Consider the following 21,874-nt stretch of genomic DNA (forward strand, 5'->3'; position numbering starts at 1 on the left):
TTCTGAATAGCTAACTAAAATTTTAGGTTTTAGGTTTTTGAGTGATCATATTGAAAAACTCAACTTTTTTTTTTTTTTTTTTTTAATTCCACTGATTCATGTTGATGCCTCAGATGGTTTGGGAAAGTTTTTAAACTATAACTGTACTATGTGGAAAAAGAAAAGCAAAGCAAAAACAGTAAAAAAAAAAAAATCCCCAACACATATTTAAAATGGTTTATGGAACCCTTTTAAAGAGAGAAATCCATGCCAACAAAACAAACTGCCAATCCTTTGCTCTCTGATTCCCAGTGTAGAGACCCCTTTCCATTCACTTTCCCTTCTTATGCAAGGGGTAATGACTTTGGGGATTGTTTTGGGTTTTGTTTCTGCTGAGTCACTATATTTTGCATCTTTGTCCCCAGGTGCTACTCAGCATAAAAGTTAAAAGAGCAATTCAAAAAGCTTTGCGTACGTGTGTTGAGCAGATGAAACCATTTTTTTTTTTTTTTTTAAGAGAAGCTCAGTTACTTAGCTTGTCCTTCCTTACCGGGAAGGACGCTTCCGGGGAGGGAAGGGACCAAATCTGCTTTGCCGAGAGAAGCATCCCAGCGCTGTAGCTGATAATTCCGAGCTGGCTGTTAAATGCGGAGCTTCCTAGGCGCTTGGCTGGCTCAGCCCAATGCAGAAGTCTCCCCCTTCTCAAGACCCAAATCCCTACAGAACCAGCTTTGGAGTTACTTTCCCTTCAAGGAGACCGAAATAATTGTGATTTGTGGTGCTCTCAGTTCGCGGTGGTATTTTCCTGTTGTGTTAAATGCTTCTTACTAAGTAATAGATGTGATTTATGTGGACGACGAAGGGGTGTGTGGTGGATTCGGTGATTAATCAGTGAATTCCCATCCGCTGGCATCTCTCACTGCCCCTCTTTGCGTGATGTAAGATCAGACGTACCCTGCATTGAAAAGTCAAGACACAGGAGCGGCTCGCTGGCGCTCACACACACTCTCTCTCTCCCCCACGCGCGCATCCGTACACCTTCCACATCCTGCTCCAGGCAGGAGAAGGCGGACTGGCTGGGCTCATTGAGCTGAAGAATTTCCAGTGACATTTGTAAATGACGCTGCTCGATTCGGGGCTCCGAGCCGCCGCCGCCACCGGGCCGAGGGCGCCGCGGAGCAGTCTCCAGCGCAGGCTTCCTTACCGAGCGACCACAATGTCCGAGTTTCTCCTCGCCTTACTCACTCTCTCGGGATTATTGCCTGTCGCCCAGGTGCTGACCGTGAGAGCAGACCGAGGTAAGGAAATAACTCCCTCCTGACGTCCCCTTTTTTTCCTCGGCTTTCCTGCTGGGAGATGCTTGTAGATAAGTGAGTGTGAAACTTAAGTCCTTGTGGCCCCGCTCCCCGGGACTGGCTAGCCACTGTGCTCCGGCCTCGATGGGGTGAGAGGTGCGGAGGGCGATTTCTGAACCGGGTGCAAGAGCCCTCGGCTTCCTTCCTCCTCCCCACCAGGCTTTTTCCTTTGGCCATTCACCAGCCCTTATTTTGTCCCCCACTGGGACCGTTTGGACTTGACTGCGCGCTTCTGCCCGCGCACCCAAGCGCTGCAGATGCTGGAATCAGAATTCGCTTTTCCAAGACTTCCCTAGGCGCGGAGTCTTATAGCTTTTAGCTTTGGCAGGCTTCGGCTTCTCCGCGTTGTGTGTGCTCCGTCAAGTTAGCTCGAGGTTAACTTCCCTACCTGCTGCACCCAGGGTGTGTGGACGGGGGAAAGTGCCCACTCAAGCCCCTTTCGTTTCTTGTAGCCCCTTCTGAGGCAGACTCAAGTGAGATTCCAGTCATCAGCGGAGAGGCTTAGGCTTTCAGGGCGCTTTTGGGCTCAGGCACCTGCTTGAACTTGACTTTCTTGATTCTGAAGGTCTGTGGCACAGCTCACGGCACCAGATGACGTTGTTTAACCACCATTGGCGTTTTGCCATTGTTTGTTTGTTTGTTTGTTTGTTTCAAAATAGCTGATGAATGGTAGAAGTTTAAATGGGAATGTGTATGGGGAGCCGAGGAGAGAGGAGGTAGGAATGTTAATAAACCTAGATTGTGTAAACTTTTGATCTGGAAACCCAGGAATCCCTGTGCAAGTTTGACAATCTTTGACAACAGTTGCATGAATAAAAAAAAAAAAAAAAAAAAAAAAAAAGAGGGGGGAGGTAGATGAATATTTGGGCCGCTGGCATTGGAATGGTTAACTCCCTAGAGTAAAATTAGGAGTATCATGGATCTAGGCTTTATATATATACATATTTATATACATATAATATATATATATTCGTATTGACTGATAATATTTTGGTTTGCTGTTGTGGTTAGTGATGTTTAATTAGAAAAAAAAAAAAAAAGAAGAAGAAGAAGAAGAAGAAGAAGAAGAAGAAGAAGAAGAAGTAACAAAGATAGAAAGGATCCTGGATCCCAATGTCAAGTAAATAGGCAAAATGTTGCATTGAGAGATTTAGTGACTGTGTTCACATGAAGCGAATTATGAATTGACTAAAAATTATTGCTTCATTATAGGAGAGAACAGGAGAATGAATTGTAGTCTTTCTATCCAATCTGCTGTTGGCAACCAGATTATGATCTTTATAATGTGCTCACACATTTCCTTTACCAGTGGTGAGACTAATATTAGTTCCTTTAGAAAATTTGACATTAACTGAGTGATAATCTTTTAAACATACCATTGCCACCTAACCACATAGCTTCTAAACTTGTCTTAACTTGCCTTGAAGTTGGTGTGGAATAGTTGAAAACTATACTGATAAAATGGAAGCACATAGCTCTAACTTGAAATGATGATGTCTTTGATCTGGAACAATCAGCTCTCAACCTTTCTTAGGAAGAATCTTTGAAGTTGGACCAGAGCAGAAGAACAGAATGAAGCTTTTCAGCCCTGTGAGCTAGCAGAATATAATGGCACTGCAGACTCCTGCTCTTGGGCTTTTTCTGATTAAGTGCCCAATCTCTGCAAATTTGACCTCATCTAGAACTAAGTCCTCAGTGATTTTGGAGGTATTTATGAGGGAAAGAGTTGTCACTGCAATGATTAGAATGAATACCTGAAGAGAATTATATATATCATAAAAAGGTAAACATATAGACCTCCAATTTTCTCCTTAGATAGAAAATTAAATATCTTAAAAGATAACAATTTGATGCAAATTTAGTTCTGTGAGGGACAGGGACATCTAAGATCTAAAAAGGGCATATGGAAAAGAATTGTTACTTTTTCCTGGAACTAAAGTAGTGTCATATATCATCATATCAGTATAAAAAAGTACTATTATAAGATAGCACAAGTAAAAATAGTCGTAGACCAACACTTTGCCACTATTATGTATATTTAACACAACTTTCCTAACTGTTAGAAAGGAGCTAAAATTGTCCCCCCTATCTATCAAAAGTAAAAAGGGTGGGTCTTATTTGAAAAAAAAAGGGGGGGGGGATAAAAAGAGAAATCTTGTTTAAAGTTAAAAAAGAAAGTGCTGCTGCATTATGACAAACTTTCCTCAGTGAAATGCTGAAACAGATGATAATGGAATATAAACTCAAGAAAGAGGTTAATGAGATATAGCTTTCTGCACTGGCTTATGTCAATTGTCCTTGAGGAATAAAATAGGCATGTGAATTACACAGGTGTGTTTTGTGGTGCAGGAGCTAGCTTCATGCCAGAAAATGAGAAATCACTTTCAGATTCTCCAAATATATATTGGGTAATGGGTGACTTCTTAAACTGTGTGAACTAGATAGAAATGGTTGTATTACCTTCTACCTGTGTTGCTCCTTGTTTTTAATTTTATGAGCATAAGCTCAAACATTCTTTTTTTTTTTTTAAACAGAAGAATACTTTAAGGCATTTGCTTGTGTTTAATCTACACATGCACTTGTCCTTCTAATTCTATGTTGTATATTTTCTTGTTTTATATTGATTTTGATACAGAGTTAAGCTAATGTACATGTCAGTTCTTATTAGATTTCATCACATCGAAAAAAGGAAACATCTTTGTAACTCTTAACAGCAAAATGTGAAGGATAAATCATATTCACTTAGGATCAACCAATGTGTCATATAACAATGTCATATCATATCAAAGTATTGCTTGATAGGGATTAAGACTTAAAAGGAAGTGTATTTTAAATTGTCAAATTTTCTGAAAATAAAAGGGATTGAGAAGCCCAAAACTAGTCTCATTTAAATTCCTGAGTCTGATAAGATGGGGAAACATATTTTCAAACAATTCAAGTTCATGCTGTTATAATCATTTAAATGTATATGTCTCTAAAACCATCTAAAAATGGCAATGATGTGTATGTCAAAATTTTATATTATCTTCCTTTACTTAAAGAAGAATGAACTGCAATCCATGTTTCTTTGTATTCCACAAACATAAAAGTTTTGTTTTGAGGAAGTCTCTGTAATCTTTGAGATTTCTTCTATCTTTTCTCAAGCTTAAATTGAAACTGGTAAGAATGGAAGGAGACAATGGGAAAACAAAGAACAATTTCAATGTGTTAAAACAGGAGAAAGAATGTGAATTGCAGTGAGCAGAGTAAGTGAGGGAAAGAAAAATGGGAAAAATCACAAATTTAGAAAAAGACTAAATCCAAATTAATATTTCCTAAAGAGATTAAAGTATCTTTAGAGAAAATAATAATTGATAAAATAATTATTTTCTTCTCATTTCATAATAAATATCTTATGAAAATGTTTGCAGTATAAAGATAATATAAAGAAACTTCTATCAATGTGAGGTTGGATATAATTAAACCTCTAAGAAAGGGGGGAGATACATGCAAATATTGCAGAAAACCCAAATGTTAAGAATGCGAGAATGATTGAGATGGAAGTGATTTTTTTTAAGTGGAAGCTTGAAGGAGGTCTATCTTCTTAGAAAGGGGGGGTGGGATGAGTGATATGGTGAATATATTCTTAAGCATGATATGACACTTTCTAAATACTACTTGTCATTCATGGTGGAGACATGCAGAAATTTTTAATTTGCAAGTGTATTGGATCCAGGACATTGATTTCTTACTATTTGCCTTGTCATTTTCTTTTCAGAGCTTTGGGTATACCATAAAGATAGGCTCCATTTAAAGTTACCTGGACTGAACATTATTTGGTCTCCTACAATAATTACAGTGGTGAGGGATCTCTATATCTTCCCTCCATTCCATATATTACTATGAACAATTTATTTTTATGATTCTAGTATCAATTTTTATATCTTATATGAAATGTACACTCCCCTTTCTTCAATTCCTTCCTAGTAATAGGGATTTTGTATAGTAGAAAGTACCAACCAGATGTATTGAAAGATTTCTCTATCTTCTGTAGCTGTCTGTCAAAACAATTCTTGTACAAAGGAAACACTTGTCTTCATTTTAGATAGGTACATTCAACGAAAGTAGAATTAATGCTAAAAGTTAAACATGATTGTACCAACACGATGTCATTAAATTAATTTAGCTGCGAATGCAACTTGTTATATGTATACTATATATATAATATATATTATCTTACATAACATATATATCTAAAATCTTCTTTAAATGTTATATATATATATCTTATTTAAAATGGCTGCCCTGGCACAAATGTTCTTTAAAAACAGTATTCTAGCCTGAAAATTAGAGATTTTTTTATATGAAACTTTCCATTTTTCCAAATACCAGAAAATACATGTCTGTCTCTGTGATTTTGCCTCCTTGAAAAACAAAAATGTGAAATGGAAAAATTTTAACAATTATTTTTAAACTCCTAAAACCCAACATGCAGTCAATATCTAATGATGAATTTCCAATGTAACAAATATTTTGTTGTAATAAAATCTGACAGTGGAGGGTATAAATGTTAAATGCATTTGCTTTCGATATACCTGTAATTATGATGCCCTCCATGCTTGTAATTTGAAACAATGTTTTTAGTGGCTGGAATGCTAAATAAAACTAAAGTGAAAGGTTGAGTACTCTTACAATGAGTTAACCAGAATACTACTGGATAAAACTTCTATCGGGAAAATCATCATATTTACTCCAGGCAGTTCAAAAACTACCTAAAATGAGAAATCTGGGTCCCCATATTTAATCCAAGAATAATGACGAAAACCACCTTGACGCACAGAGAGTGCAAATAACAATGTGTTTTTGTTTTTGTTGCTTATTTTTTGATGGGGAAGGGAGGATAAAACTAATCAAACAGATAAGTACTGGGATACTTTTTAATCTTTTTTTTTTTAATTACATTTCCATTTGGACTGATATCCTCCAAATTTAATCTATATAAAAACCCATTGACTAGATGCATAGGGATGAAATTGCCACATACCAACCACAAATCTAATGGTCTACCGGCTCTGGAAGACATTTTCCAGTTGTTTTATTAAGGATGGAGATCTTTAGAGCTTCTTAATTCCTTGGGGGTGTTGGAAGGTTCTATTGTTTAAATATTAAATAAAAAATTAGAGTTTTAAAAAGTTACTTTTGGACTAACCCACATGTGCCAATGAGTGTATCTTCCTCACTTGTTTTTGAAAAGTATTGTGCTTGCCATAATATTTAATCACTGTTCTCACAATTTTGTGCTCTCTCATTTTAATGAAATCTTAATCTCTCCAAGTACATCTGAACCCTTCATGTAATAGAAAGGGGAATGAAGCCTACAGGAAATTTTGCAACACATCAGAACAATTAAGCTTAGACCTCCAAAATTTATGTATGTATTTTTCTATTAGAAGTTTTTCTGCTATAAGCTGCCTTCACAATTTTAGATCTATATTTTCTCCTCATAAATGATTTGGTGGCCTCCCATTTCCCCCCTGGCATAACTACAAGGCCAAGTTAGAAAATATGTATTATTTATTGCTCTGTTCTGAATTCAGTGATACCAAAATATAGTTTCTGTCTCTCTCTCCATCCTATTGATTTAGGCTATCTCTATACAAACCCAATTATTTTGACTGAGCTTCCTGACTAAACTAATTGATGAAACTGACTAGTAACTAAATGGGAATCAAAGTTTTAGATAGTAGCCAGTCAGATGAGGTGAAACAATAGAACTGATCTTGCATTAAAAGCCTAAAGATGAATTTTGTGGAAAAATAACAAAAACAATATATTTTCTTAAAACACTTATGCCTGACAGTTACCCTCTATACCTTGTAGAGTAAGTAATATGTACCTTTGCCGTTATTCCTGTCATAACAGAGAAATGTAATATATTTTGGTAGTAATATATATTTTTATCATGCTTTAGCATAAGAATCTAAAATAATACTGAATACAAATAAGTATATGCTCTCAATTCATTCATATTCAGATAATTACTTTATTGAAAGTAATTAGAAATTTATTATTTTTCTTTATTGACTTTATTAACTGAATTTATTTTTCTCATTTTGGAAAATATTTTTAAAAATTAAAATATATTCCTAAATATTATTTCAAAGTTAAGACTTCTCTCAACACAGGATATATAGTAGAAATCATTGCAGTGATAAAATAGATAACAGGATTTAGTGTGTTTATAAATGTGAGTATAATAATTTTCTCATGCAGTCACATTAACTTAGTTTCAGTCTACAATTGGATATCCAGTTATGGTTAGATAATGCAATAGCATAGTTAAATAAATGGAGCCATTCATTGGCTGTTGATTTCCCAGTAGGTCAGATTCTTGTATCACCAGTGCAAAAAGCTAATGCTGAAGTTCATAATGCTTGTGTTACTTCTATTGTTCAATAATTATGCTTTCATATTTGTATGAATTTGTATGAATTTGTGGAATATTTGGAGTTTCTCAAATATTTCAAAATAGTTATAAATATGCAATACTTGCCAAAGGTGTCTTTACCTGTAGAAAGAATGAAAAGTATTTCGATTAATGTATTCTTACTGTACAGTCATCTGTTTAATCTTATTTTTCTCGGATATAATCATGTATGTATGAAAGTTTCCATTTATACATGACTAATATTATAACTATATCCTTTATAGAAAGCGAGTTGAAAAAGAACGTTTTTATATGAGATTTCTTCTAACTTTATTAAGTAAGAGAAAAAAGAAAAAAAAAAAAACTTGAAGAAGATAGAGCGTGTTGCCTTGCTAAGATGCCGGCATTACATTTTATCTCACAATGCATTCTTATTAACAGTCAGACATCCCTTCCTGAGATGCAAGCACCTCATTGTCCTGGCTGGCTTAGCCTTCAGACCAAAGACAGGTATTGTTGAAAGACGACCTCATTTTAGTCGAAAGAATACGTTTCTTCTTTAGGTAAGATCAAGGTATCACAGATCGTCTCTTGTTTTATTCTTTCAGTCAATAGGACGTTCCTTCCTAACTTTTCTACATTGCATTGACATACTTCAAGACTTCCAAGACAGCTTAACTTTAGAAATATGAATACATAATTCCTTAAGAATTTTTCTACCGCTGAGTTTTTCTTTAATGACAATTTGTTATCATAGCCCTTTTTTCTTAAAATGAGAAAAGATAGCTAAAAATGGGGTGGGGGAGAAGAGGAGAAGTGAAATTTAGTTGTGGTTGCTTGCTTTGAGTGTTCCAAGGGTATTTTAAGATATTTGTAAGAAAAACTGTAGGTATAAGGCATATAACAGAAATGGGTTTAGAATGGTCTGTTTTCTTTAAAAATAAGGTTGTATAAGGAGAGGAAGGACAAAGATGCTGGAGTGCATTGACAGTAAGGATTTATTGAAACTTCCATCCATACAGACCAAATAACTGAGGCAATTAGGAATCTCAGACTTTTGCTAAAATACGTATTCTGAAATTTAAAAAAAGATTTGGTTTTTAGATTATCTAAGACCTTGTGTGCATTTCCTAAAGCTTTTAATGGTATATTTTATTGGTATGAAAATGTTAAAGTAGCAAGTGTGTTTTATTAAAATATTCCACTTTATTCAACTCTATTAATTTTTAAGGCATTTTCTCATAATTAAGCTCTTGAAAGTACAGGGATAACGATGCCAGCTCATGGGTGAGATTTTTGTCTCTTCAGGTGAAAATATTATGATCATGACTCCTGGGCATTTGTATTTCTCGGATTGTTTTTTTTTTTTTTTTTTTAAAACCCAAGATTTATAAATAGAATTACTAACTCAGAATTCAGGCCCTTTTGCTGAGTCCTTGTCTTGTTGTTATTTTAACAAAATGCTAGTAGTTCACCAACACCATGCTGATGACACATAATGTTAGTGGACACATATCTTACTTGGGGGAAAATATGTTGATTTAATCCAACATTGGCTAACATGAAGAATGGGTGTTATTTAGAGTTTAAACATTCTGCATCTGTCCGTCTTTGGATATAGTTCTTGCCCCTACTAGGATGTTTTCTTCCTATTTGCGCTTGTGAAGGATATTGTCAAGTCTTCTGGAATTAATCCTTAATAGTGTAAGAACCAAAATCTTACCACTTGTTCCATTCTTCTTGCTTTCTCTCACTGCTGAGGAAACATAATGATCTAAAAAGCATGGGGGTTTCATTTATTCTTCTCGTACCCACTTAAGCCCCCATGTTGCATCACCACTTCCTCATATCAAGGAGATCATATGATAGTTGTCTTTCTCTGCTTGACTTACTTCGCTAAGCATGATACACTCTAGTTCCATCCATGAAACAAGATGGGATTGGGAGGGAGACAAACCATAAGTGACTCTTAATCTCACAAAACAAACTGAGGGTTGCTGGGGGGAGGGGGTTTGGGAGAAGGGGGTGGGATTATGGACATTGGGGAGGGTATGTGCTATGGTGAGTGCTGTGAAGTGTGTAAACCTGGTGATTCACAGACCTGTACCCCTGGGGATAAAAATATATGTTTATAAAAAATAAAAAAATTAAATTAAAAAAACAAAAAAAGCATGGGGGTTTTCTTTTATGTGTCTTTGAATCTGGGTGCCCGTGAAAACACCACCAGAGTTTTCCAGAAAACCACTCCAACCAATTACATAAAAGAGACAAAGTGGTGTCCCTTACACCTTCTATGACAGCAAGGAAAATAATGTATGTGAAAACATATTATAGCCTATATTTCACATAAAACCAGAAATCCCTTTTATTTTCTAGATGCTTTAATTTTTTTCAGTTTTTTCCCTACTGAATTCATATGATTCCTAATCCACGTGGTTGGTGATCATTCACTTACATATCTATTCATTCAACAAAGTACAGCAAATAATGTGCTGGGTACTGTTCTGGAAGTTGGGGATGAGGCAAGTGAGCAAGTTAGACAATGCACCTGGTTTGATGTAGCTTATATTTTGGTGCAGGGGGAAACAATCAGCAAGCAAACAAATAATATTTTGTTCTAAGAAGAAATAAAAAATAACGTAATGTAATTGAGAGAAGTAATTGGTGGCTATAATCACAGAAGGCCTTTTGAGAAGGATGACCTATTTGCTGAGATAAAACAAAGAGAGGGAACACGTATGAGTAGTTCTGAAGGAAAAGCTTTCCATGCAAACCCTTGAGAGGGAGTCAAGAATTTGGTATTCTAGAGTGAGAAAGTCTGTTTGTGTGTTTGAAGTGAACTCTGTGTGTTTGGGAGAGAGTATGAGCTGGAAAAGGCATATATATGGTAAAGCCATAAACAGGTCCACAGGACAATGCAGGTCAAGGTGAAGCATTTGGGTTTTGTTATTATTACAACAGGCAGCAATGGGATGTTTAATCAGAGGTGACATGACACAACTTGATTATTAAGAGCTCATGCTTATTGCTGCTGAATGGAGAATAAGAGGGATACAGTAATCCAGTTAAAGGCTCTCAGAATTGTCCTGGAGAGAGATGTTAGTGACTTAAATGAGGAGATGGCAATGTAGATGAGGACTAGGTAGAGGAGAACTCATATCTTTAATTTAGGGAGATTTTCTATAATACTGAATGTAGTACCAGGCAACATATTTTATTGCCTGGTACTTCAGGATAATGCTGTATCTGGATTTAAATATAGACTCAAACTATTATCTTTGAAGGTAAAGGTTAACAGTGAAGGCTATTTAAAAATGAATACATTCCTTTTTGTGCACCTTTTATTGATTTGCAAGAAATGTGTTTCTCAGTGTAAAAGCATGTGAGGGTCATATGTGGATGCTACAATATTTCTTGCCTTGTTACCTTTTCCCTTATATTTCAGAATTATTAATACCGTCTTCCCCGTTACCCCATGTTTTCCCATACTATGTCTGTAAAATGGAATTAGTAGTCTCAGATTCATAATATTCTTTGGGGGTTTATTAAAATAATGCACTTAGTGATATTCTAAGCATTAGTAAAAATGGCAGTAATTGTTTTTTCTTTTATTTCTACTAATCTAAATGAATATAACAGCAGAAGGAATAGGCATTGGCCTATGTGCTAAAGATACATTTGTGCAATATTTTTTTTTTCCTTGAGATCCTCAGAGTTTTCAAGGAAGAACCTATTTTAATTGTCCCCAAAATCTTGGCATGACTGAGAGGAATTTGTGCTGATAGTCGAGTTCCCACTAATGCATATTCGATTAAAGGGAAGAAATTGTTAAGAATACTGCTATTGGCTATATTCATTATCCTGCCTGGTAATTCCTAGAAAACCTTAAAAAGGAAGGGGGTAGTGACAGTAAATGGTGGAAAATCTACCTGGTAAGCATTTATGATCTAGTGGGTATTCCTCTTTGTCAGTCAGGGCCCTTGGATTATTCTGTATTTATCCACACATTCATTGAATAACTGTTATAGTAACTACTATGTACCATTCAGTGTGATTTATAGACTAGAGAAAGAAACAACTGAACAACAGAAACCAGGACAAGCAATGAAACACCAGTTTAACAATTGTACAAGTTTGGATTTTCAGGGAAAGATTGCTTATGGCTACAAAACAAACTCATTTGGGTCTATTGAGTTCTTGTTGAAACTAGAAAGGAAAAAGAGTTGAGAGAAAGGTATTATAAAACTGATGGGAAAGGAAAAAATATCCAAGCCCAGAAGGTCCATGAGAATGAAGAAAGAAATACAGTGTTCGAAGGAAATACTGTTTGTATGAAGCTGAGTGAGTTACTCTGCACCCTAAGTTATTTAAAGATTGTTTCAGGATTTGAGTCCATTGATTGATATTTTTTTCAATTGTTCTTTTTCTTTTTTGGTTCTCTTTCCTTATATCTACCTTACACAAAGTGAGAGATTGGTTTTAAAACTTCACGTTCAAATCTGCATTCCAAAGTACAAATTTAGCTCTCCAAATATTCCCACTCAGTTTCTTTGTCAGTTATACAGGTCATCTAGTGTCAAAAAAAGCACCTGGGAAGACAACTATCATATGATCTCCCTGATATGAGGAAGTGGTGATGCAACATGGAAGCTTAAGTGGGTAGAAGAAGAATAAATGAAACAAGATGGGATTGGGAGGGAGACAAACCATAAGTGACTCTTAATCTCACAAAACAAACTGAGGGTTGCTGGGGGGAGGGGGTTTGGGAGAAGGAGGTGGGATTATGGACATTGGGGAGGGTATGTGCTTTGGTGAGTGCTGTGAAGTGTGTAAACCTGGTGATTCACAGACCTGTACCCCTGGGGATAAAAATATATGTTTATAAAAAATAAAAAATTAAAAAAAAAAAAAAGCACCTGGGAGTAATCAACTTTTTGACACTATTTACCTTATGTTGTTAGCAGCAGCATTGTGGAGGAAATACTTCATTAAGAGAAATTACCTTGGAAAAGTTTCATGATCATTACACAGAATGTTTAAAACAAAAACTTGCTTAGTTTTCAAACATGATAGATCTTTTGATTAAAGAAAGGAAGATATATACTAAAGGCATTAAGTTAAAATAAAGAGAGCCAAAGCTCAGGCATTTAAAGTTTTATAAATAAGGTACAACAACAACAACAAAAAGATATTGAAACAAAAGATCTTAACCAATTTATTTGTCACGTAAAAAGCTTATATGCAGGTTTAGTAGACATTGGCTAGATGCATGTGCAGAAATCAAATTTGTGTATGACTTTAAGTTCAGTCCATTTTTCATTCCCATTGTCAAAATCCCCTTTAATAATTTGGCTCCAGAATTTCAGTAGTAAAATCAACATTTTGCCTAGAAATAAGTTAAATATGGAATAAACACCAAAATTTTATTAAATTTCTGAGTGATTGAACCAAATGAAATTTGAGGCTGAAAGATTTTGCATTAATATTTAATTTGGGACTCACTGTAAATTTATTTGCTTTGTACTTTAGCAGAGGGGTGCCAAAAAGTTTGGAAATAAATTAATCTGAGTAATTGAAAACAGCAGGAAGGGGAAGGGTTACTTGTATATTTGTGAATATGAGGCATGATTTATGCTCCCTGACTAGAACTCTGCTCACATCACACGGAAGTCTGCTGAAGGGCTTTTTTTTCTTTCATAAGGAAAGTACTATGGGAAAAAGTTCAAAATGAGTATAAGGGAGTTATTTATAGTTTAGGTAAAGCGAGAAATAATTACTGACTGCATGCTCAGAATAAAAGGCATTGGGCAGGAAATGTTGTGACCCCTTGCAACAGACTTAAACCTGCTATAAAGATCCAAGGAAAATAAACAAAGCTTATTCAGATAACAGTTAAGCTGGCGAGACACCTGAAAAATCCAGCAATAGCAAGAAAATCACTTAAGTCAAAAATAAACTTTCAGAGATTGAAGCTACTCAAGTTCACCAAGATTTAGAGATGAATGCCAAAGAGGATTAGTAAAACTCTCTTTCCTGTGAAATGCAGCAGTAATGGCTCTATCGCCAAGTCTCAAACTCTCGCTTGAGAGTAACCATGTGAGTTTTAAACTCAGTATACAATAATAACATTTTCTTAAAAAGCAGGAAATCCTGTAAAGGAACCTGAAACACCAATCCTGCCCTCTTCCCTCCCTTCTGCCAGTGAGAGCAAATGATAGGCCACAATTCTTCTGTAGTTGCCTAGAGAGAAATAGGATGCTTATGCCTTCTGAGATCTCCACTCAGGGAAAAGGCTGCTTAGACGTCATTGCTCGTCATGTTAGGTAATGGCACTCAGACATATCTGACTGCACTTTATGAATTGAAGGACAAGATATAGGGCAAGGTTTACAAACAGAAATGCATATAGCCCCCAGCCTAGTCAGAAGGTGCCCCAGGTGACATGTAAATTAGAGAACACCCACACTGTCCAAAGGAGCAGCTGATATTTAAACGGAGCAGATTGTGGCCCTGGGTGAATGTGAGCCAAGGGATACCAGGCCTTTAAGTAGTTTTAGAGTGGCCCAGAGTCTGGAATTTTATGTGCAATGCCTACAGACCCTCAAGATAAAAAGCAGCGTGCGTGCGCACGCGCACACAGACACACACAGACACACACACACACACCCAAAGAAATAATATTGTAGCGGTCAAAAACACAAGCAGATGAATTGAACCAAGCTGACAGTCTGTGGCCCACTGTGAAGTCCTACAGAAGCAGGGATCAGCATAGGGTTGGACTGGGTCACAGTGGACATTTTATTAGGTGCATTGCAAACAAAAGTTGGCCCTAAAGAGCTGAACACAATGCCTTGAAATTGGGAGTGCGTAATGGTTACTGGTCTTGGCTTTAGGAAGAAGGATATCAAAAATGAATTTCAACAGTGTCCTGTATCTGTGCCTTTGAAACTTCCTCTCTCCTTTAAGACATAAGGCTGAATCAGGGGAGAGTGTGGATACAGAGAAAATTCTTAAAGAACCTACAGAAAATAAATGCTGTTAGACCCAATTGTGACATGAAGCGGAAACATGCCACTGAAAGTGACCAAAGAAACAAAGTTCTCTTAATAATGGTGAGAACATACTATGTGGATGATTTCAGTGAGCCTCAGCACTCCAGGGACCTCATGAAAAATATTCTGCATGGTAAGTAACAGCCATTTGATGAAAACAGTGTTGCTGTTCCACACACATCATTATTGAAATATGGAGTGAGGGGTGCCTGGGTGGCTCAGTCAGCTAAGCATCTACTTTTGATTTTGGGTAGGGTCATGATCTCAGGGTGGTGAGAGTGAACCCCATGCACGGGGCTCCATGCTGAGCGAGGAACCTGCTTAAGAGTCTCTGTCTCCCTCTCCGCCTAGCCTTGTACTCTGTCTCCAGAAAAAAAATGTGGAATGAAAAATTAAAAAGTGTGTAAGGAGAAGAGAAATGTAGTAAAGCAAAGATGTCAGAGATATGATACTAATGAGTAGGCAAATTCTCATGCTGAGACACCAATGGGATTGCATTTAAGTTTGTGTTTCATCTTCCTATCCCCAGGGGTACAGGTCTGTGGAATCTTCCCTTTTTTTTCAGAAAAGCCGTGACTTAATGAGAGTCAAATATGTTCTCTATTTCCATGCATTGTCTTTAGATTTCATACCTGTGTTGACATAAGAATTAGTATATCCAAACTGCCTATTTGAATCAGCTTAAAAAAAAAAAAACTTTCTATTTTGAAAATTTACACTTGCAGAGAATGTATACTAGTACAGAGAGTTGCCATACTCCCTTCATTTAGTTGCTCCTAATGTTAACATATTATAGAACTGTAATACAATTACTAAAACAAAAGGTTAACATTGGTACAGTAAATATTAGTCACTCAACTATAGACTTTGTATTTTATGAGTTTTTCTACTAATAAACTGCTTCTATCCCAGCATCCAATCCAGGATTCAATACTGCATCAAGTTTCCATATTTGGACAATCTCTGTCTTTGGTTTACTTTCATGACAGGCTCTACTGAAAAATCCTGGCCAGATATTTTGTAGATTTCCTACAATCTGGTGTACCTAAGATTTTCTCATAGTTATGTATTTTTGACTAGAATGTCACATAAGAAATCTGCCCTCTTCAGGGCACCTGGGTGGCTCAGTGGGTTGAGCCTCTGCCTTCGGCTCAGGTCATGATCTCAGGGTTGTGGGATCAAGCCCCACATCGGGCTCTCTGCTCAGCAGGGAGCCTGCTTCCCCCTCTATCTGCCTGCCTCTCTGCCTACTTGTGATCTCTCTCTCTCTCTCTCTGTCAAATAAATAATAAATAAAATCTTAAAAAAAAAAATCTACCCTCTTCATCGTATGATATTAGGAGATCCATGTCAGTTGCCTTATTATGGCTGATGTTATTCTCGATCACTTAGATGAGATGATGCCTTTCTAATTCTTTCTACTTTATTAATTAGAATTCTTTTGTAAGAAAAAATTGTGCTTTCTTTCATTTTTTTTAAAGATTTTATTTATTTATTTGACAGACAGAGGGAGATCACAAGTAGACAGAGGGGCAGGCAGAGAGAAAGGGGGAAGCCGACTCCCCGCTGAACAGAGAGCCAGATGTGGGACTCATCCCAGGACCCTGAGATCATGACCTGAGCTGAAGGCAGAGGCTTTAACCCACTGAGCCACCCAGGCGCCCTTTCTTTCGTTCTTTTGTTCTTTTTCTCTCTCTTTCCCTTCCCCCCTTCCTACTTTCCTCCCACCAGTATAGATTCACAGGCATTTACTTTATTGTTTGTGTTATAATTCAATACTATCATTATTTATGTTCTTGCTCAAATTGTTCTACTTTTGGCCATTGGTAAGTCTTTCAGATTGGCTACTGTGCCCTTTGAGATACACCCATCCTTTTTTGAGCATTTTCTTTCTTTCTAACAGATGATTCAAGCTCATCTTGATTTTCCCTGTTTTTGCCCTGGAATCAACTACTACTCCAAAGAATGTCATGGGGTATTGGAACTTCAGACACTTTTAGGTGGGATGTGCTCTCTTCAGTGTCATAAGATTATCTTAAGGGTAGTAAGCGATGGCAAGAATAATTCCTCTGCTGATATGTTTTGATGTTTTGCAAAAGAAATCATTTTGCTGAGTCCTTTAATTTAATTATATTTATTTACTATTTTTTATTTTAAAGATTTTATTTATTTGAGACAGAGAGAGCATGTGAGAGAGAGCACAAATGGGAGGAGAGGGGGAGAGGGAGAGGGAGAAGCAGACTCCCCACTGAACAGGGAGACCTATGCCAGGCTCATTTCCAAGACCCCGAGATCATGACCTGAGCTGCACGTAGCCACTTAACTGACTGAGCCACCCAGGTGCCCCTCAGTATCTCAGTTCTTTAATTTTAATACAGTAATCCCTGCAGGGATTGATTACCTGCTGACTAAAATTCTGAATTAGTGTGATTATGGGTAATGATGCTTTTTAAGGCATTCAAAATATCATCCTCTCCAAAGTTTCTTAAACAGTGCATAATTTTATAAAATCAATTAACATTTATTGATCTTTTTTCAGAAAACCTGTGTTAGGTACTTTTTTTTTTTTTTTTAAAGGCATCTCTGCCTTCGGGAGTTGATGATCTAATTTAGATAATTCATAAGTCTTATGACTTATAATTCACAGGTCATATAAGGGATGATTGCAGAGGATTTGATCAGACCTGGCAGGTGAGGCCATGGGCCTGTACTTGTTTTGTATCTTGTCTTTTGAATGGGCAGTGAACAGAAAAGCATATGCCAGAGATAGTGAATGGTTTGATCTTTTTGGACAGATCTTGACTGATTAGTAGTTATTCACATTGCTGTATTGAAAGAGATTCTATAGTTGAGTCTGTGTTCTTTAGTAAAGGGCACAGTAATGAGTTGGTGAGGTTTCCAATGATCAAGTCAGAAGACTATGGGAGTGTTAGTGTCTGGCCTACTTACCATTTCCAGTTTAGTTAGCACAATAGGAGCACAGAATGAGTGCCTTGTGATTAAAAAAGATAGTTCCTGCCCATGACTCATGGGTAAGATGAACCTGTGAACCAATGGATAAAATTCCAGCTAATGAAAAATAGCTTTGTATATAAGCAAGTGTCTAGAACCAAAGGCCCAGGCTCTCCACATTTTCAATGTATGCAGTTTTTAATTTTCTTCCTTTATAGTGCCACCACGAACATCATATTGCTGGAGTTACTTTGCTTGTTTTTAAGCCTTTCTTGTGGTTGATGAGGCCTTGTTCTCCCTGATCATTTCCAGTTTCTCCTAACTTTGAGCTGCAGTGTTCTTTTTTTTTTTTTTTTTTCCACTCACTTCAGGATCCTCCCCCACCTGCTAAAAGAGCCAAACCCAACCTCACTCTCCAAAGAGTCTGATTCATTTTACGTGCTTGGATATATCTAGTTTTAATGACATATTGTCTAAAAAAATTTAGATGTGGGATTATTGATCCAACCATCAGTTTAGCTTCTGATAATAGCTCTAGGAAGGTAGTGAGAAACAGAACTAGTTGGAAAGCAATGCAACACCCATATTGAATTTTTAACAACTTAATACATTTTAGGAAATGATCCATCTGAAAGGCATTATGGCTTGCTGAGAAAAGCTGTACACTGGGAACCGGGAGAAGTGGGCTCAATTCCCAGCTCTGCATCTGACTCACTCTTTGTCCTTGGGCAAGTCACTTAGCCTCTCTCTGTGTCTACTTCCTGCCTGGTAAAATAAGGAGAATAATGCATAAAGACTCCTACCTCACCAAGATGTGTTGAAGCTGTATTCTGTAACCACTGAAGGATCTTTCTTCCCCCTGCTGGCTAATGGCAAACTTATTTTTATTAGCATCTAGTTTGATTGAATTTTGCAAAAAGAGCATGGAGCTACAACTAACTTGAAAGAATCCTTTAATCCTTTAATTTACACTGGAGTTTTATTGCAGTACATATTGCTTTGTGTTAACATAGGAGGAGGACTTGTAGATCCTATATCTACAAATATATTTGTTGCCTCAATCTACTTGGGTGTCAACTATGTAATCTTGTACTGAGCACTGCAGAGTCCATTAGAATAGAAGATGAAATCCTGGAGAGAAGAGGTTTACATATTAGAAATAATTAGAGAATGTTACATAGCAATATTTATTAAAAAATGCTATTGTTAGGGTTAGAGTTGAGACAATGAGGAACTCAATTTAGGCTGAAAAGTCACAGAGCAACCTCCTGGTATATGTTGAATAAATTCCTTTCACCCCATGACATCTTCCTTGATTCCTCCAGCAAAAATGACCATTTCCTTCATTTATCATCATCTTTGTTTGATTTTACTGGATCATTTTACATTTCTCCAGTTTTCTCTAAATGTATTTTATAGGGTTTTTTAAATCTTTTTTTTCTTTTTAAATACCAGTTAATCATAGATCATGCTTTTCTTTGTTATTTTGTCTCTTATTTCATTTATATTGAACAGCACCCCATCACATTTTTTCTTGATCTTTATCTTTTGAAATGATTCTGCCAAGCATAGAATGTCTTGTATTCTGAATTTATTTTTTCATTATTTTATTTATCTTGGTCCTGTTTCACCAGTGCTTTCAATAAATTGGGTATTAGATCTACCTGCTAGACTAGATTCCAATTGAATATTTCTAGACAGAATATTTCCTAGGTGATATTAGGTATGTGTATACATAGTAGAATTAATAATGCAAACATTGAGAAAGACAGAAAGTGCTCTATAGCTTTGGCTTTGCTGAAATGCTTGGAGTAATGTTGTGTCCTATTGTAGAAGAAAAGACGGCACTTATTAACTGTATTATCTTTGATAATTTATCTCTTCAAATCTCAGTTTTTTTATAGATGAAATGCAGTGATAACTACAATAGAGATTTGAGGTTTTGAGAAAATACCTATAAAGTGTCCTTTTATAGTAGGCACTCAATTAATGAAAGTTTATTAGTACTAGTAGTAGTAATAATGGTTGCTTTGGTAATGTATTTTGTCATATGGTCTTGTATGATGAAAATGTTTAAGAATGGCATTTATTCTATGAACAGAAAGCAGTACTGTTCATCCCAGGATCCCCATTGTAACAGACGAATGTTTCCTGTCTGTTGGTTGGTTGATTGTTTTAATGTGCTCCCATATGGTATGATATAAATGGAAGACACCATTCTTAAATCCTTCTAGTAGGTTATAAATATTCTAATAAACAAAGTTAAGACATCCACAGGCAAAAGGCTCTCTTTCTCTAAAAACTCTCCAAATTCTTTGTCCCAAGATCATTTTGTACTTTCTACACTCCAGTATGAGGAGAGGAAAAGACATACAAGATCCAGGAACCTACACTTGAGTTATTCCCAGTAATTAAAAAAAAAAAAAAAACAAAAACACAAAAACTAAAACAAATGAAACACACCAAAAAACATTAGGGTTGAAATTAAGAGATTAAGTTTTGAAGTCATTCAGTTTGGATTCCAGTCCAAGCTTTATCACTTATTAGCTGTGTCACATTGGGCAGAATACATAATCTCTTTGAAATTCTGTATGCTTATTTGCAAAAAACCTCAAAGAGATGTAAATATAGAATAGAGATATATAAACCACCAACTCACAATCACTCTTCTAGTTATTATTAGATTTTATTACTCTATATTTACATTTACTGCCTATAGTTAATAACTCTCAAAAGCCAGAGAAATTATAGAAAGAAGAGAAATTATAGTAAGAAGACCAGGACAATTGCAGAGTCTGCAAAAGGACTAGGCAGAGGAACGGTAGGGAGGAATGACATCCACATCTCACTCTGCTTACCTAGCTTTGTGCCCTCATCGGGGATTACAGTGGACCAGAGGGGTTCCTTTTTCTAATTAGCATAAAGATGTAAATTAGGCTATTGATGTCTTAGTTGGGAACCTTCTAAACTTAGGGAACTGCAGGTACAAAGTCAGTGAGGTGCAAGAGAATTGACCTAAAATAAGTAGTTCTGTAGTTTGTTGTGGCTAATTCAATAACTCTTGAACAGTAAGATGTACAGAAAATGTTCTTTAGAATTCAGTGGATCTAAGGTGGGCTTTTTAAAGTCACCTCAAAAAGAAATCATCTAAAATCTAAATAGGGGCACCTGGGTAGTGTAGTTGGTTAAGCATCAGACTCTTGGTTTTGGCTCTGGTCATGGTCTCAGGGTCATGAGACTGAGCTCCTAGTTGGGCTCTATGCTCAGCACGAGTCTGCTTTGGTTTCATTCTCCCTCTCCCTCTGCCTCCTCTCCCTACTTATTCTCTCAAATGAATAAAGAAATCTTAAAAAAATAAAAATAAATAAAATCTCTTTAATTAATGAACTACTTTATAACAGGAGAAAAGAAACTTGTCAAGGAATAAATTTCAATATAAATTTTCATACTTTCTTCTGATGTTAGTTTCTAGAAATATAATTTATTTTTTTCTTCAAATAGTTTAAAATGACATTTTCACTACATTAAAACAGAGTTACTCCCACAACTTGCGGACTTACTGATAGTGCATCAGTGACTTTGTGTTCCTGTATTGAATGTCCTGTGGAGATACATTGCTATGTTTTCTGAAAGTAGAAAGAATAATTTTTTGGTAATCTAGAATACTTTTCTGATCTTGGTGGAAATAATAAAATGACTTTTTTTTTTTTGCTTTTATGAGTTAAAAACAAAAGTTTCCAAGTTTTTATTATCCATTTTTACCCATATAAGGCTTTTGTATTTACTTTACAGAATAAACAGGTGGGACAGGAGGAACATCTATATTTTTTTTTAATTTCAATAAAGTTATTTGCTTTGTTTTTTTTAAATTTTTTTAATTTTTATTTTTTATAAACATATATTTTATCCCCAGGGGTACAGGTCTGTGAATCACCAGGTTTACACACTTCACAGCACTCACCAAAGCACATACCCTCCCCAATGTCCATAATCCCACCCCTTTCTCCCAAACCCCCTCCCCCCAGCAACCCTCAGTTTGTTTTGTGAGATTAAGAGTCACTTATGGTTTGTCTCCCTCCCAATCCCATCTTGTTTCATTGATTCTTCTCCTACCCACTTAAGCCCCCACT

At 36.2% G+C, this 21,874-nt stretch overlaps 1 protein-coding gene across 1 annotated transcript in view; it reads left to right on the forward strand.

Moving 5' to 3' along the window:
- The first annotated feature begins 642 nt into the window (after positions 1-642).
- LRP1B (LDL receptor related protein 1B) overlaps positions 643-21,874 on the forward strand; it is a 2,002,169-nt gene continuing 1,980,937 nt past the window's right edge. The window contains exon 1 of the mRNA XM_059394361.1: positions 643-1,277. Coding sequence (XP_059250344.1) covers positions 1,097-1,277 — 181 coding nt within the window. The 5' untranslated portion in view covers positions 643-1,096. The remainder of the gene's footprint in view (positions 1,278-21,874) is intronic.

Source organism: Mustela nigripes, chromosome 3 (assembly GCF_022355385.1).
Source record: "Mustela nigripes isolate SB6536 chromosome 3, MUSNIG.SB6536, whole genome shotgun sequence".
Classification (NCBI taxonomy): Eukaryota; Metazoa; Chordata; class Mammalia; order Carnivora; family Mustelidae; genus Mustela; species Mustela nigripes.